At 34.0% G+C, this 17,592-nt stretch overlaps 1 protein-coding gene across 4 annotated transcripts in view; it reads right to left on the bottom strand.

The window, feature by feature from the left end:
• Nucleotides 1–17,592, bottom strand: part of LOC142335962 (uncharacterized) — a 98,084-nt gene that overhangs the window by 52,515 nt on the left and 27,977 nt on the right. For all 4 annotated transcript variants that reach the window (XM_075384380.1, XM_075384383.1, XM_075384382.1 and 1 more), the window contains exons 2-3: nt 15,310–15,427; nt 15,149–15,237 (exon numbers count right to left, since the gene is read on the bottom strand). In XM_075384380.1, coding sequence (XP_075240495.1) covers nt 15,149–15,237; nt 15,310–15,399 — 179 coding nt within the window. In that variant the 5' untranslated portion in view covers nt 15,400–15,427. The remainder of the gene's footprint in view (nt 1–15,148; nt 15,238–15,309; nt 15,428–17,592) is intronic.

Below are 17,592 nucleotides of genomic sequence, written 5' to 3'. Positions count from 1 at the left end.
ATATCATTAGCTCTAAATAAATTGGCGCCAAATTTATTTATTGGCTGCTTCTAAAAATTAAACTAACAGGTCAAACTACATTCAATGCATTTTTAATGTTCCCTGTTAGAGCCCAATTATTTACTGATGGAGTGAGGAAACAGAAGCCATGGAAAACTGTGGTCAATTAGAGTTCAAAAATATCAGACAAAAAAATACCAATAGGCTTCAAATAATTGACACAAAATTGAACTTCTGCGTTTTAGATGGGTATTTACGAAAATAGATTGATCCAATTTACATAATGATAAAGCCGTTCCAATTAATTCTTAAGAGTAGTAACAAACCACGAGATATAAAATGCTCCCCATTGTATTACGTCAACAACGCTCGCTCATTAGTGAATCTGTTAATAAATCAAAATATAGTTTTTCAACAAGGCACACTAAATTTACTTACTTAGGCTATAAATTTTTTCCTCTTTCCTGCAACGATTGGTGAATATTACAACATAACTGAATAGTAGGCAAATTTCAATTTGAGGAAGTGAAAATGTAAAAAACGTTGGAGTGCATGAAATGAAATTCTCGAACAAAATGCCTACAACCTTGAAGGACTCTCAACGTAAGACTAAAGAAATGCTGCAAAACAATTCATTTGAATGATTAAAAGAGACACTTTAATGCACAGCTTCTGCAAATAATAAAACGCGTACCAATAACGTCAAAAACAAACATACTTTACGTTTTGCGATTTCAAAAACATAATAATAATAATAACATTCAACTAAACGGTCTTTAAAGCAGTGTTAGGTATTCTGAAACGAGGTGACTAAGAATTTTAAAAATAAAGTTGATCAAAATTATAAGTTCACTAATCACAACTTTCAACCGTCTACCTGCCACTTAATATTGAACGCTACAAAAACAATTTAACTGTAGTACTTACAGGCGCACTGAAAATATTAATAGTGTAAAACTGAAGATGCGTTTGCGCACACTTTAGGGCAACTCTTTATTACTGTATTTTCTAGTAGTGCAATTAAGAACAAGTTTCTTTGGCCCTCTTTTTGCAAGCTTTTAGGTCGGATTAAACTCTAAAAGCAGGTTAAATTACCACACGTGAAAAAATCTTCCCCTCTACTCTTAGTGGTATCTAACGCGCTGAAGCAATATGCCTCTTCGCTACCTTCACTACCCAGCAATGTCTTTTTCAAATAATAAAATCTTTTTTGCGGATTGATATCATTAATTAGCCAAAATTAGAGAGTTGAAGGCCTCGAAGAGATGCATTTGTTAAAATTGCTAAACATTTCATTAAAATTATTCTTAGCAGAAGGTTATGTTGTCTTTTTAAGAAGTAATGATTTTTTCGATGAAAGCCCTATAATTTCAAAATCCATACTGTTCAAGTTAACATAGTGCTTCAAAAGTTCAGACAAAAACAACTAGTTTCAGATAGTTTATTTTGTTAATCTTCATATTTATCAGATTCTAATCAATCAATACCCCTCAATATTCGGAAGGCTTTTCTGTTTCACCAAAACTCATTTCAGATTCTGAATTTTCGCTATTGGAATGACCATCAATCGTTAATAGCCATTTGTTGTCAATTATTCGATTTGATTTTGCGTTAAAATAATAGATATAGAAAAAAGGTCAGATTGCCGAGTCCTGTAGAACACATGTTAGTTATCGTAAACTGGAGAAAAGAATCATTAAAGAAAAACTATTTACACTTCAAAGAATGAGACCTGATCAAATCCAAAACTTTTCAATTTAGCTTAAATTTATGATTCACTGAACGGTCAGATTTCGATACATCCAAAAGTGTGCAAAACATCTGATTATCTATTTCAACAATTGCTCAAAAAATTTTCTCTGTTAGTTGTATGTTTTGAGTGATGACTTCGACCAGATAATTTTACAAAAAATTTTCGAGATTTCTATACTGTTCAATTTTTGGGCTTCTTTTTGTCGTCATATCTCCGTAGTCCTTTTATAAGGAAAAGCATTTGATGCTCAGATGAGAAGTGATGATTCTGCAGTTCATGCAGACAACATCATATAAATATAATGCATTGAACGATGTGGTGTCAAAAACAATTTAAATGAATTTTAACTTCTGCCTGAATTTGTTGTTATTTTGTAGTCTCGTGACTTAGTCCTATTAATATTAGGTCCAATCACTTCCTGAGGCGTTGAATCTATCTCGTGTTGAAATCTTATGTCTCTTATGACCTCTGGAAACATTTCTTTTCAGTAACAAATTTGGATTTGAGCTTCGCCCCTTTTTTTCAGTCGATTTGTAGTTAAGTCTCCGTGAAGACAGGTCACAACCCGTTTCCAGTGACACATAATTTAATATTTACACCAGTTTTAGCATCAAGCATCTTTGCTAGGCTTTGTTGCTACTTTTACGAGATTTAATACAAAATCTTTTTTGAGATTTTTATAAATTTGTACATTTTAAACGATTTTTGTTTTAAATAAATTTTAAATTTTAGATTTTAAAAGTTTTAATTTGTTTAAGTTTCATCTGATGCACGTTTGATTTTGTTATTTTTCTAAATATAGACATCGAGTTTTGGTCGCTATTAATGTTTATTTCATTTTATACTGTCTTTTCTAGTATTCCAATTAAGAACAAGTCTCATCGGCTCTCTAACCTAGCATAATTGCATTCCATTAATGGTTTATTGAACCATATGGGTGGTTTTGAAAATTTTCTATCTTTTCATCATATGCTAGCTAAGAATGTGGATGAGCGGGGTGGGAACATTAAGTGCGTAGGCACATTACCGAGCCTCCTTATCTTCTGTATCGCAGAAATTAACATTCCAGTAAATTCGCGAAAAGCCCAATTTTCAAAATTTGAGTTGTGTTGTTTCTCGAAAATTCACTATTACCAAACAACAACTGTAAAGTATTCTTAGCCCAACAAAAGAAACAAAGAAACGAGTGTTTTCAATTCTCTTTTCCTTTAACTTTTTCATTCTCGCTTTTCATTTTTTTTGTCAAAAAATTTATTCACGTGCATATTGCTAATTGCATCTGCAAATTGTAGCCTGGAAAGGAGATCATATTATCATTTAGTCTCCAAAAAACTTCTGAAAATTTGTTAAAAGTAGTAAATTCTTCAAGAACCTGCCGTTGTTTCACAATTCCTTTTCCTTTTCTAGTTTTTCATCGAAGTGTTCCCCATTTTTGTAATAGCATCAAATGTAAATTTTGCTTCTTTATTTTTACTCTATGACTTCAATCAAGTTCCACATATAAATTCCAGCATTTAAAAACAACTTACAAACGAAAACTGTCGACAACTTATACTATAAAATGTGCAATAAACAATCTAGGTATTTGTTATTGTTCCGACTCACTTTAGTGGGGGGGGGGGAGAGAAACTATATACTCAAATATTTTAATCAGTCAATTTTCGCCGATCAAAATAATCATTGTAGAGAATTGTGAGTGGTATCATTCGAAAGCCCGTTCAGAGTAGAATATGGAATTAAAATTTTTTAATTTCGTTTTTACGAGGGAATCTACTGGCTTTTTACTGGAATCTAACTCAACTTAATTTGTTGTGAAAACTTTAAAACTCGACTTTGAGCTACCAAAGACTGAACTTTGCAAACCCATAATAAAAATCGCTTTTGCACGTTCTTAGACAGGTTTCAACTCTAAAAGCAGGTTAAATTACAACACGTGAAAAATACTCCTCTCTACTCTTAGTGGTACCTATGGCGCTGAAGCAATATGTCTCTTCGCTACCTTTACAACCCAGCAAGCACTTTTTCAAATAAAATCTCCTTATGGGGATTGATAATATAGATTACCCAAAATTAGAGAGTTGAAGGCCTCGAAGAGATGCATTTGTTTTCACACATTAAAAAAAATGCTAAACATTTCATTAAAATTATTCTTAGCAGAAGGTTATGTTGTCTTTTTAAGAAGTAATGATTTTTTCGATGAAAGCCCTAGAATTTCAAAATCCATACTGTTCAAGTTAACATAGTGCTTCAAAAGTTCAGACAAAAACAACTAGTTTCAGATAGTTTATTTTGTTAATCTTCATATTTATCAGATTCTAATCAATCAATACGCCTCAACATTCGGAAGTCTTTTCTGTTTCACCAAAACTCAGTTCAGATTCTGACTTCAAGCTGATGGAATGACCATCAATCGTTGATAGTCAGTTTGTTGTCGAAGATTCGATTTGATACTTCTTTAAAATAATAGATGTAGACAAGGAATTTGTTGTTATTTTGTAGTCTCGTGACTTAGTCCTATTAATAACGGGCCCATTCACTTCCTGAGGCGTTAAACCTTTATCTATCTCTTATTGAAATCTTATGTCTCGTCTGACTTCTGAAAACATTTCTGTTCAGTAACAAATTTGGATTTTTGAGCTTCGCCCCTTTTTTTCAGTCGATTTGCAATTTAGTCTCTGTGAAGACAGGTCACAACCCGTTTCCAGTGAGATATAATTTAATATTTATACTAGTTTTAGTGTCAAGCAATTTTGCTAGGCTTTGTTACTACTTTTACGAGATTTCAAAATCTTTGAGATTTTTATAAATTTGTACATTTTAAACGATTTTTGTTTTCCTTTTAAATTATAAAATTAATGGTAGGTCCCATAATCACTTCGAAATTGTTTTCAAAAATAGAAGCATATTTTTGAAACTCGCACTGTTTGCTCTTTTTCGCGACCTGTTACCTAGTCGATTGACAACAGGTCCCATGTCTAGTCGATTGACGAAAGGTCCCCTCTAGTGAGGTATAACTTAATTTGTTTAACTTTCATCTGATGCACGTTTGATTTTGTTATTTTTCTAAATATAGACATCGAGTTTTGGTCGCTATTAATGTTTATTTCATTTTTTACTCTCTTTTCTAGTATTCCAATTAAGAAAAAGTTTCCTCGGCTCTCTAACCTGGGATAATTGCATTCCATTATTGGTTTATTGAACCATATGGGTGTTTTTGAAAACCTTCTATCTTTTCATCATATGCTTGCCAAGAATGTGGATGAGCGGGGTGGGAACATTATGTGCGTGCGCACATTACCGAGCCTCCATATCTTTTGTATCGCACAAATTAATACTCCAGTAAATTCGCGATAAGCCCAATTTTTAAAATTTGAGTTGTTTTGTTTCTTAAAAATTCACTATTACCAAACAACAACTGCAAAGTCTTCTTAGCCCGACAAAAGAAACGAGTGTTTTCAATTCTTTTGTCCTTTAACTTTTTCATTCTCGCTTTTCATCTTTTTTGTCAAAAAATTTATTCACGTGCATATTGCTAATTGCATCTGCAAATTGTAGTCTGGAAAGGAGATCATATCATAGTCTCCAAAAAACCTCTAAAAATTTGTTAAAAGTAGTAAATTCTTCAAGAACCTGCCGTTGTTTCACAATTCCTTTTCCTTTTCTAGTTTTTCATCGAAGTGTTCCCCATTTTTGTAATAGCATCAAATGTAAATTTTGCTTCTTTATTTTTACTCTATGACTTCAATCAAGTTCCACATATAAATTCCAGCATTTAAAAACAACTTACAAACGAAAACTGTCGACAACTTATACTATAAAATGTGCAATAAACAATCTAGGTATTTGTTATTGTTCCGACTCACTTTAGTGGGGGGGGAGAGAAACTATATACTCAAATATTTTAATCAGTCAATTTTCGCCGATCAAAATAATCATTGTAGAGAATTGTGAGTGGCATCATTCGAAAGCCCGTTCAGAGTAGAATATGGAATTAAAATTTTTTAATTTCGTTTTTACGAGGGAATCTACTGGCTTTTTACTGGAATCTAACTCAACTTAATTTGTTGTGAAAACTTTAAAACTCGACTTTGAGCTACCAAAGACTGAACTTTGCAAACCCATAATAAAAATCGCTTTTGCACGTTCTTAGACAGGTTTCAACTCTAAAAGCAGGTTAAATTACAACACGTGAAAAATACTCCTCTCTACTCTTAGTGGTACCTATGGCGCTGAAGCAATATGTCTCTTCGCTACCTTTACAACCCAGCAAGCACTTTTTCAAATAAAATCTCCTTATGGGGATTGATAATATAGATTACCCAAAATTAGAGAGTTGAAGGCCTCGAAGAGATGCATTTGTTTTCACACATTAAAAAAAATGCTAAACATTTCATTAAAATTATTCTTAGCAGAAGGTTATGTTGTCTTTTTAAGAAGTAATGATTTTTTCGATGAAAGCCCTAGAATTTCAAAATCCATACTGTTCAAGTTAACATAGTGCTTCAAAAGTTCAGACAAAAACAACTAGTTTCAGATAGTTTATTTTGTTAATCTTCATATTTATCAGATTCTAATCAATCAATACGCCTCAACATTCGGAAGTCTTTTCTGTTTCACCAAAACTCAGTTCAGATTCTGACTTCAAGCTGATGGAATGACCATCAATCGTTGATAGTCAGTTTGTTGTCGAAGATTCGATTTGATACTTCTTTAAAATAATAGATGTAGACAAGGAATTTGTTGTTATTTTGTAGTCTCGTGACTTAGTCCTATTAATAACGGGCCCAGTCACTTCCTGAGGCGTTAAACCTTTATCTATCTCTTATTGAAATCTTATGTCTCGTCTGACTTCTGAAAACATTTCTGTTCAGTAACAAATTTGGATTTTTGAGCTTCGCCCCTTTTTTTCAGTCGATTTGCAATTTAGTCTCTGTGAAGACAGGTCACAACCCGTTTCCAGTGAGATATAATTTAATATTTATACTAGTTTTAGTGTCAAGCAATTTTGCTAGGCTTTGTTACTACTTTTACGAGATTTCAAAATCTTTGAGATTTTTATAAATTTGTACATTTTAAACGATTTTTGTTTTCCTTTTAAATTATAAAATTAATGGTAGGTCCCATAATCACTTCGAAATTGTTTTCAAAAATAGAAGCATATTTTTGAAACTCGCACTGTTTGCTCTTTTTCGCGACCTGTTACCTATTCGATTGACAACAGGTCCCATGTCTAGTCGATTGACGAAAGGTCCCCTCTAGTGAGGTATAACTTAATTTGTTTAACTTTCATCTGATGCACGTTTGATTTTGTTATTTTTCTAAATATAGACATCGAGTTTTGGTCGCTATTAATGTTTATTTCATTTTTTACTCTCTTTTCTAGTATTCCAATTAAGAAAAAGTTTCCTCGGCTCTCTAACCTGGGATAATTGCATTCCATTATTGGTTTATTGAACCATATGGGTGTTTTTGAAAACCTTCTATCTTTTCATCATATGCTTGCCAAGAATGTGGATGAGCGGGGTGGGAACATTATGTGCGTGCGCACATTACCGAGCCTCCATATCTTTTGTATCGCACAAATTAATACTCCAGTAAATTCGCGATAAGCCCAATTTTTAAAATTTGAGTTGTTTTGTTTCTTAAAAATTCACTATTACCAAACAACAACTGCAAAGTCTTCTTAGCCCGACAAAAGAAACGAGTGTTTTCAATTCTTTTGTCCTTTAACTTTTTCATTCTCGCTTTTCATCTTTTTTGTCAAAAAATTTATTCACGTGCATATTGCTAATTGCATCTGCAAATTGTAGTCTGGAAAGGAGATCATATCATAGTCTCCAAAAAACCTCTAAAAATTTGTTAAAAGTAGTAAATTCTTCAAGAACCTGCCGTTGTTTCAGAATTCCTTTTCCTTTTCCAGTTTTTCATCGAAGTGTTCCCCATTTTTGTCATAGCATCAAATGTAAATTTGTTAAGAATCAAAACTAGACTAACACCTTCAAAATTTTGCTTCTTTATTTTTACTCTATGACTTCAATCATGTTCCACATATAAATTCCAGCATTTAAAAACAACTTACAAACAAAAACGGTCGACAACTTATACTATAAAATGTGCAATAAACAATCTAGGCATTTGTTATTGTTCCGAATCACTTTAGTGGGGGGGGGGGAGAAACTATATACTCAAATGGTTTTAATCAGTCAATTTTCGCCGATCAAAATAATCATTGTAGAGAGTTGTGAGTGGTTTCATTCGAAAGCCCGTTCAGCGTAGAATATGGAATTAAAATTTTTTAATTTCGTTTTTACGAGGGAATCTACTGGCTTTTTACTGGAATCTAATTCAACTTAATTTGTTGTGAAAACTTTAAAACTCGACTTTGAGCTACCAAAGACTGAACTTTGCAAACCCATAATAAAAATCGCTTTTGCACGTTCTTAGACAGGTTTCAACTCTAAAAGCAGGTTAAATTACAACACGTGAAAAATACTCCTCTCTACTCTTAGTGGTATCTATGGCGCTGAAGCAATATGTCTCTTCGCTACCTTTACAACCCAGCAAGTACTTTTTCAAAAAAAATCTTTTGGGGATTGATAAGTTCAGACAAAAACAACTAGTTTCAGATAGTTTATTTAGTTAATCTTCATATCAGATTCTAATCAACCAATACGCCTCAATATTCGGAAGTCTTTTCTGTTTCACCAAAACTCAGTTCAGATTCTGACTTCACGCTATTGGAATGACCATCAATCGTTAATAGTCAGTTGGTTGTCAAATATTCGATTTAATAATTCTTTAAAGTAATAGATGTAGACAAGGAAGCTTGTTAATGTGCGTTCGGTGATGATGCTCCGACTCCAGCTCATCTACATTTTTCACTTATTTATTAACCAAATGAAGAGATAATCAAAAATAGACATTTGAGTTTAAAATTGTCACACAACCAAACTACTGACCTAATTACATAATGCCATGCCTCATTACAGCGCTGACGAGAGCTGCCATTAAAAAGACTACGAGCAAAAACAAATAAGCAAAAACAAAAGTTTCAGGGCAAAAAATTAATATCAAAATTTAACAGCAGCTACTGAGAACGTCAAAATTCAATCGGATAAAACCATAACTACGCAAATTTACTTTTTCCTAACTACGCAGCAGATGGTAATTCTCGTTAATGAAACAGGGAACAACCGGACAAAAAGAAAATGAGGCGAAACTCAAAAATCAATCAACACTTTTAAACCAAAAAAATCTCTTTAGTTTACAACTTTCTTGATTTCACGACACCCGATCTTTACAAACATATTACTCTGATTATTTATTAACTCAGAGAGCAAGCACCAACAATTCACACAACTAAAACAGATAGTGCGGGACAAAAAGTGGAACAAAAGACTTAAAAATCTTTAGTTTTTAAGTAATATTTGATAAAATTACTAAAAGATCAATACGAAATCAAAAGGACCTGTCTTTGGTTAGAAAAAACCATCGAAATGGACAAAAGATGCAGAAAAAAAGTAACGAATAATTTGCGAAAACAAATTATTGGAGCCATTAAAATCATTAGCTATTATCCGATAGTTATGTATTTTTATTTCATTTGTTATTTATATTAATTCAGCTAAAATTAAACTATCATATAAGTTCACTTGGGCCACAGTTGAAAATAATTGGGATCTAATATTACGCAAATGTGCTAAAAGAAAAAAAATATTGACTGCTCACAGATTAATTTTGGTTGCTGTAGATTGGAACGGGTTCCTGTCATTGCTGAGACCGACTTACAAATCACGAAAAGAAGCTTAAGATCGCAATCAGACATCACAAAAAGTCTTATAAAAACAGCAACAAATAAAAGCAAAAAAAAACCAGTAGAGTGCGAGAAAGTGTGGAAGCCATTTAAACCATAAGCTTTTCTATGCAAACTATCGAGGATCCATTGAACGTCTTCTCTAAACCAACGGGAACTATCAAGATTGAGATTATGTGAAACAATGCACAACGAACCAAATCTATGCAAAAAATTAAAATGAAATATAAAAACTCGTGGCATCGAAGTCATAAAACCAAATAGTTAGAAGACAACAGCATTAAACAGAATTAATTGGGTTGTAGTAGAAGAGAGCGGGTTCCTGTCATTACATAGACTGACTTAAACTTCACAAAAATAAGTTTTAGATTGCTTAAAGTTCAAAAAATTTTGAAAAATTATTTTCAAAGTGATAAAATTTCAAAAGGAACCAAAGTTACGAAAACAGTATCAAAATTATAGAAATATATGAAAACTCGTGGAATTGAAATTATAAAACAAGTAGCTAGCAGGTAAAACCGCTAACCACATTGATTTTGGTTGCAGTAGAAAACTTGCGGGTTCTCTCATTACTGAGAATGGCCTACAGTTCACGAAATAAGCTTAAGATCGGTTATGGTTCAGAAAATTCGAAAAATGATTGTTAAAGCTTTAACAGCCGTCAGCTGTCCACTCAAAACCATTAGATAGTTTCACCTACTGCTCACTAGGAAGCTCTATTTCATTTTCATTCAACAAGTATATGCCATGGTACTCAAAAAAATCATTAAAATCTCAAAATGAAATTCAAAATTTCATTAAAAATTAGGAAAACTCAAAGTCGAAGCCAAATAAAAAAGATGAGCGATGTCTTGAAAACGAATTTTTTGTTCATTGTGCATCATTTGACTGTAAATGAGGTTTGCAATTAACGGAACCGCGATATGAAAAGTCACTATTCTCTAAGCGACTAAAAAAACATACCCGGCAGATTGCCGGAAAATAGCCGCCATTGATTCCAATAAGCATGATTGGGATTGAAATAACAGAAGATATTGAAACAAAATGATTTTTGTACCAAAACATTTTTGTAAGTCCGATTTATTTTGATGGCATTTCGTAGTTGGACATACTTCTGTTTCTCAGAGAGAGGCTACAGGGGCTGCTATCAATAACAATAAGCATTAGAGATGGTAAATAAGACTTATAGGAACGACGTTCAAATAGCGGGCATCTAAATTTGGGCTTTATGGGTTTATCCCGTTTCTATTTCTGACATAAATTTTTGTACTAACTCTGTTCATTTTGAACTGCTTTGCTGAGCAACTGATGTTTAAAATCACTTTTAGCAGAATGAAAGAAGAGAGAAACTAGCTTAGAGAAGTCAAAAAGATTTCGAGCAAAATGTTGAAAAGGCGGCAAAATGAGGTAAAGCGAAACATTTTTTTATTCGACGAAGTAAAAAAAATAGGAGCGCTATAATAGCCGGCTGAGAAGATGAGGGCGGCTATTAAAAACAAGAATATAAACAATTTTCTAAAAAAAAACAGCTCAAATTAAATAAGAATTTTTTATAAACTTCGCTGCGAGACCAAAACTAGCCTTTTTATCGCCTTTCGTCTAATGGCAACACGCAATTGTTTCATTTTGAAGCGTGAAATGTAATTTTTGAATTAATATTTTTCTAGGAAAACTCTGCTAAAAATGAACAAAATCATGCGATATGCCGTGTTCACACAAAATTTTAAATCTCGATAACTCGAAAAACACGAAATTCGAAACAATCTTTTTAATTTCGAACTCTCCGCTGGATGAGCTTTTTAATGTTACCACTTACATTTCTCTACGATGAATATATCGATCGGCCAAATTTGTCTGAACAAAAAAACCCATTTGAGTATACAGTTCCTCCCTCATCAAGAGGGTTCGGAACAATAACATTCAACGCACTCTAGAAAACAAAATAAGGTTGATAACAAATATATCACCCCACAAGTCGGGTCGGAACAAAAAGAAAAACAGAGGTCACAGTAACGAATCCTGTAGAGCACAGGTTAGCATTCGTAAGCTGGAATAAGAATCATTTTACATTTCGAAGAATGAAAGCTGGTCAAATTCAAAACCTTTCTATTTAGCTTATGTTTATGATCAACTGTATGATAAGATTTCGATACATCCAAAAGTGTGCAGAACATCTGACTATCTATTTCAACAATTGCTCAAAAGTTGGCTGTTTGAATCTTTCTTTCAAAAGTTGAGTTTCAATAATTGTTCAAAAGCAATTGTTGAAAGAAATTTGCAACAGAGTTTGCAAGTTGAGAAGCTGAAATAGTTTAACCATAGGCCTATTTTTTCGTTGCCGTAAATTTGGAAAGTTGACAAATTGATAAACAAAAATCTTTTTCGTTTATAATTCTATTGAAAAGAAGTTTTAAAGCTGGAGCAAGTCATGGACTAATAAGCACTTTGTATTTCTTCAGTGTTATAAAAAAAATATAGCTGGCAGATTGCGCGAAAATAGCAGCCATCATCGCTTTGGACCTTCCTTAGGTTGGAAACAGGCCATGAACAAACAAAAAAAAATGCATGTTCATATCTGGCCAACTTGCAGACATTTACTTCTCAGAGGACTTTTAATCGTACTGAATCGCAGAAATATTCATTTAATGATTTCAGAAGTCATTTCTGAAGCTATTTATGATCAAAAGTCGCCTTACTGACCTGAAAATTTTAACGAATGAACAATAAAATCTCACTTAAAAATCTCAGTTTAGAATCGTTTTTCGCAAGCTCTTTAGGTAGGTTTCAACTCAAAATCTTCCTCAAAAATCTTTTTATTTCTACTCTTAGTGGTATCTAACGCCCTGAAGCAACATGCCTCTTCGTCCCCTTTACTGCTCAGTAAAGACTTTTTCAAATGATAAAATATATTTTTTTTGCATGCGAATCCGATCAAATAAACTCTGAAACCAAACAACTTCATTGTTAAAATCCGGGTTAACTTTGAAAACTCACTGCTTTGAATAACCTTTCAAATGTAATAACAGATGTTTAACAACAAAAACTTCCCGTCGAAAAAAAATTGTTGTCTAACAGTTGTTTGGTTTTAGAGTTTATTTCATCAGATTTCAAAAAAAGATTTTATCATTCGAAAAAACTTTACTGGCTACTAAAGGGAAAGACGAGGTATGTTGCTTCAGGTCATTAAATACCACTTACAGTAGAGAGGAGGAATTTCTCAAATTTTGAGGTAGATTTTGTTCACGTGTGGTAATTTAACCTGCTTTTTGAATGGTAATCTAATTATCGGCTTGCAAAAACGATTTTTATTAGTCGTTATTTTTTGTATTTCAAGGTCTAGTTCAACACTTTTGACGACAAATTAAGTTCAGTTAGATTCCAGGTCTTTCCTACTGTTTGAATTTCATTTGCCACAATTTTATCACAGTTAAAAAGCTCAAAACTGCAATTTTTAAGTGAATTTTATTGATCGTTCGTTTAAATTTTCAGGTAAATAAGGCAATTTCTGATCATAGATAACTTGCAAATGATTCCTCCTCAACTCAATAAACGAATTGCTCTTTGCAATTCGACACAATTAAAACTCCTCTGAGAAGTAAATGTCTGAAGTTTAAGAAACTTGTTGGTCAATTTAAAAAACAGCTGGTAGATCGGTAGAAAATCGCCCCAATAGCTTTGTATATCTGCAGTTTCAAAAATATCGTAAAAGAGACAGACCCACAGAGAACCTTTTTCTTAATGCTGAGATGTTAAGTTTTGATTAGGAATTTGTTTAAATTATTGCTGCGTAGAAAGAAATAGAAAGAAAGAAAAGGTCAGTCAACCCTTTTAAACGGCATTAAAGGCAGAGCAAAAAAATAAACATTAACGACTAAACGTCAGAAGAATTGCTCTCGAGAGACCATTGGGAGCTCTAATCAATTGCAGCATGCTTCAGACGGGGGGAGGAGGGGGAACCTAAATGGGACTAAGAAATTCAATATTGGGCCTCAAATAACCACAGAGGTTAACATATACAACTATTAAGATTTAAACTGAAAAGTGGCATTAGTTTCGGCGCACTTTCCTTTTGACTTTTAGTATTAAATGGCCACCAATTGAGTTCAACTGCTTGAAATTGTGATTGAGAGAGAATTTTAGATCACGCGAAACTTAAAAAGAGAAGTCAAGGGCGTAAAAGCTACTTGAAAGGTCAAAACGGTCAAGCAAAAAATTTTGCACAAAAAAGACCAACACCTTTACAATAATTGCTATGAACTTCGTTCAAGAGCAAATGAAAATACTATAGTTCTTAGGAGATTGCTAGAATGACATGAATATATCAGAACTTACACCACTGTCGCAACGAAAAAGATTTCAACATTGACATCATAGAAAAAAAAATTAAAATAGACACAAACACATCATTTAGTAAAAACACAAAGAAGCCGCACATCATTAAAGCATAAGACAATTTTGACCAAAACAAACCTCACTGAAGCCTTGATACCGCAAAATTTCATAGAAAAACAAAAATATTTCACTCTTTAGCATTCGACGGTAAGAAAATTACATAGCCATCCTCCTGTATATAAAAATAAGTGGAAACAGTTCAAAGAGGTGAAATATTTTTCAAATTGAACTTATGAAAACAAGTTTACTTAATTGTTCAAAGATGTAAAATATTGTTTATATTGTGAAATAAGAAAACAATTTTATTGATCATTAAAAATTCAACGCCAAAAAAGACTCTGCTATCAATAAAACGAAATGAAAATCCCTGAAGGTGCAAAAAACTTTCTAGAATTTAAAACCAAAACAAACAGAAATGGAGAAAAATTGGACAAAAACTGACAAAATTCGGATAACATGTATAAAGTCCCCTTAAAGATCCAATTAATAAAAAAATTGCCCACTTTACTCTTGAAACTCATGGTTAGGCTCTCAAAACTCAAAAAAAACTGGTATAAAATTCAGTGGGTTATAAACTCAATCAACATCGAATAAAAGTCATCGCTACAAAACACCAAATTAAAAACAAAAAAATAGTTATCTATATGTTCCACTCTGTCCAAAACACTTTTCGAAGTCGAAAAGTCATTCACTGAACGCAGCGCATGATCAAAAAACTTATCTCGCCGAGCAAAAATCTGTTCACCATGAGAGCTTTTCTGAATTTCGCTTTTAGGTCAAAATTCAGCATGAACAAAACTACTTCTTGTTAAAAAAAAAACAAGAAAAGACAGATAGAAAACCAATACTCCTATTTGAGTCCTAGGAAACCAAGTCCGCTTCGAGTCCCAGCATCAGCTATCGCTTTGCGGCTATTAACAAGCAAATTAAGGATGGAATGAGGAAACGTTATTTTATATCCCCTGTGGTTTTATGAGAGAAACTATTAACATTCTTCACAAAAATCGAGCATGATAAAGATACCAGAAATTCGGCGCAAAAAAATAACCAAACACCGTTTCAATAAATAGGAAAATTACGTTTTGACGCTTTTATAACTTGATTTGCGCGTGAGGAATGCGAATTGTCCATTAGGTTCCTACATTCAAAATTTTTTATGATTCCCCGAAAAGAGTTAATTTAATTGTTACCATTGTAGATCGGAATCAAGAATTTCTACAGCTGCATCGTAATTCCCAAGAATGTGCTCGTAATCTTCTTCGCCTTCTTCGGGTGACAGCTTGAATAAAAAGAAAAATGACGTTATTATTTCAGCCCTCGCTCATGCAAAACAATCACAAGAGGCACTTACTTTTACGGGGGCATTGAAAGTAAAGTCATCTGTAGTTCCTTCTGAAAATGTTTCAGAGTTACCTCTGAAACACCGCTGACTTTCCTCCATAGTACATGACTATGCTGTCATAACATCTGAAAAGATCAAAACCAACTCACCGACAATGCTTCACTATCAGCCAAATCGTGTTTCAATGCGAGCTTTTAGGCACATTGTTTGAACTGGCAGGTGTAGACTAAAGATTCTTTCTGAAGCTTTGCTGTTACGTCAACTTTGCGAACGCATTGCGATAGCCTTTACTGGCAATATTACTACGCATGTATCCTATATATTTACGAGTGACCCCTTACAAAGCTGCGCTCATTCATATTATAAGCCGCCATTAAGGTATAAATACGGTCATGGGGGTATACGTTACATGCCTACTAGGCTGGATGGGGGTTATGATGGGAACGATGTTGTTCTCAAGCATGCGGCAAGCACAACGCCCGGAATCATTTCATCGCCTCTTTCAAGTAGTAGTAGCTTAAGTTCAGTTCAGGGTTACGTATCTATAGGCGTCCGCCTCTGTCGATGAGCTTTTTCGTCTGGGTAGTAATTTCCCCATCAAATTGACGTTGTGGACATTTTCAAGATTCGACCTACATTGGATTTTGAAAAAATTTAATTTTTCCCTAATCCAATGTTGGTCTAATCTTGTTGAAAATGTCCACACTATTGCTTCCGATGACTTCTTCCGGTTGACTATTCCATTCCATCGGAACTTTGCCGGCAAGAAAAAACTTTCTGCGTCTGGGTTTTTGCATTAACAAATGGTTTTCTGGGTCTTTCCCATTATAGCCCCCCCCCCCCCCCCCACGAAATTATAGCCCCCCCCCCCCCCCATTATGGTATAATTACCATGTTTGGGGGGGCTATAGGTTATCTGACCACTAAGCTGGGGGGGCTATAATGGGAAAGACCAGATTTTCTTTCTGCTCTCTCTAGTATTCCTTTCTAACAGTCCATCTCAAGCTTTGGTATCCATCCTCTCTGAGAAGATCTTGAAACTATCATTCGACCTCTTTCTATATTCCATAAAAGGAAGATTCAGGTGCCTCAGTCTTTCCTCATATGTTAGAGAAACGATTCATCGTAAAAGCCTTGTTGCTCTCCATTGCAGCTTTTGTGTGGAGCTGTTAAGCTTTTAAAGCCATGGGATTCAAACTTCTGCTGTATATTCAAGATGAGGTCGTACCAAAGCTGTATAGAGCTTAACAAACAGTTTTGGAGTGAATCTCTTAAAAGATTTTTTAAATGAAAATAGTGGAGGTAAATTTGTTCGGGGGCTATTTAATAAATACAGTGGAGCTAAATTTGTATCCTGCAACATCGCCTAATTGTTGTGATAACTTATTAAAAAGACCCCGAACAAATTAACCTCCACTGTATTTTCAAATACGTATGCTCGCTGGCCTGAATCAAACCTACACATTTTCGAGCCTCGCCACCCTAGCCGTAGGCGAGTGAACCAAACTCCCACCCCGACTCATTACATCAGGTCGTACCATTCTAACTAATTTCACTTTTAGAACAATTTCTTGTGTTTTGAATGTTAGCAGGCTCCGTGAATGGGACGTTTTGATGCCAACCCTCTTCCCTCCAGCTGCCGCACTTGGTCTTGGGTACTTCTCGTACCAAATATATAGACGTTGTAGTAATTGCTAGCTTCAATGATCACCGTAGTAGTGTTGACACTTTCATAGAGCATCGGAAATTTCTCAAAGCTCATTATTGTTAAATTTAGCCCAAATAATTTGATTGTTCCAAAGTTATATTCACCAGCTCTAATCACCTCATTAAATAAGAAAATCAGTGCCCTTAACTACGCTTTGTATAATTATATTGATTATTGTGCCTTAAAGTTGTTTACTGTTTCACCCTCATTCAGAAATGTTCTTAAACCTAACTTGTTCTGTAAAGACACCGTGCACATTTCTCTTCATGGAAACCATGTTTTCACTATTATACTGTTTGACATCATTCATTACTTTAAATAACGTTGCTGTTATTACGCTCCTGTAATTAATTTAATCTAGTCCCCCTTAGTGCAGCCTTCCCCACTCCTAGCCCGTAGCCTGGTTGCTGATCAAACCCATTGTCCACTCTGCAAGGGTCCCCTACGTACGGGAGGCGTCTGATGTCAAAGGTGTTATATTTTCACGTGAAATGCAGTGGTCTAGCCGTAGCGAAAGAATGAACCGAAAACTTCAGCTGCAAAAATTGCTCTGAAGTCACCGCTGCCACCGAAACAGCAATCGC

This window comes from Convolutriloba macropyga, chromosome 3, assembly GCF_964194025.1.
Source record: "Convolutriloba macropyga chromosome 3, txConMacr16.3, whole genome shotgun sequence".
NCBI lineage: Eukaryota > Metazoa > Xenacoelomorpha > Acoela > Convolutidae > Convolutriloba > Convolutriloba macropyga.
The sequence above is the reverse complement of the archived record's forward strand: the minus strand, read 5'-3'. Positions and strand labels throughout refer to the sequence as shown.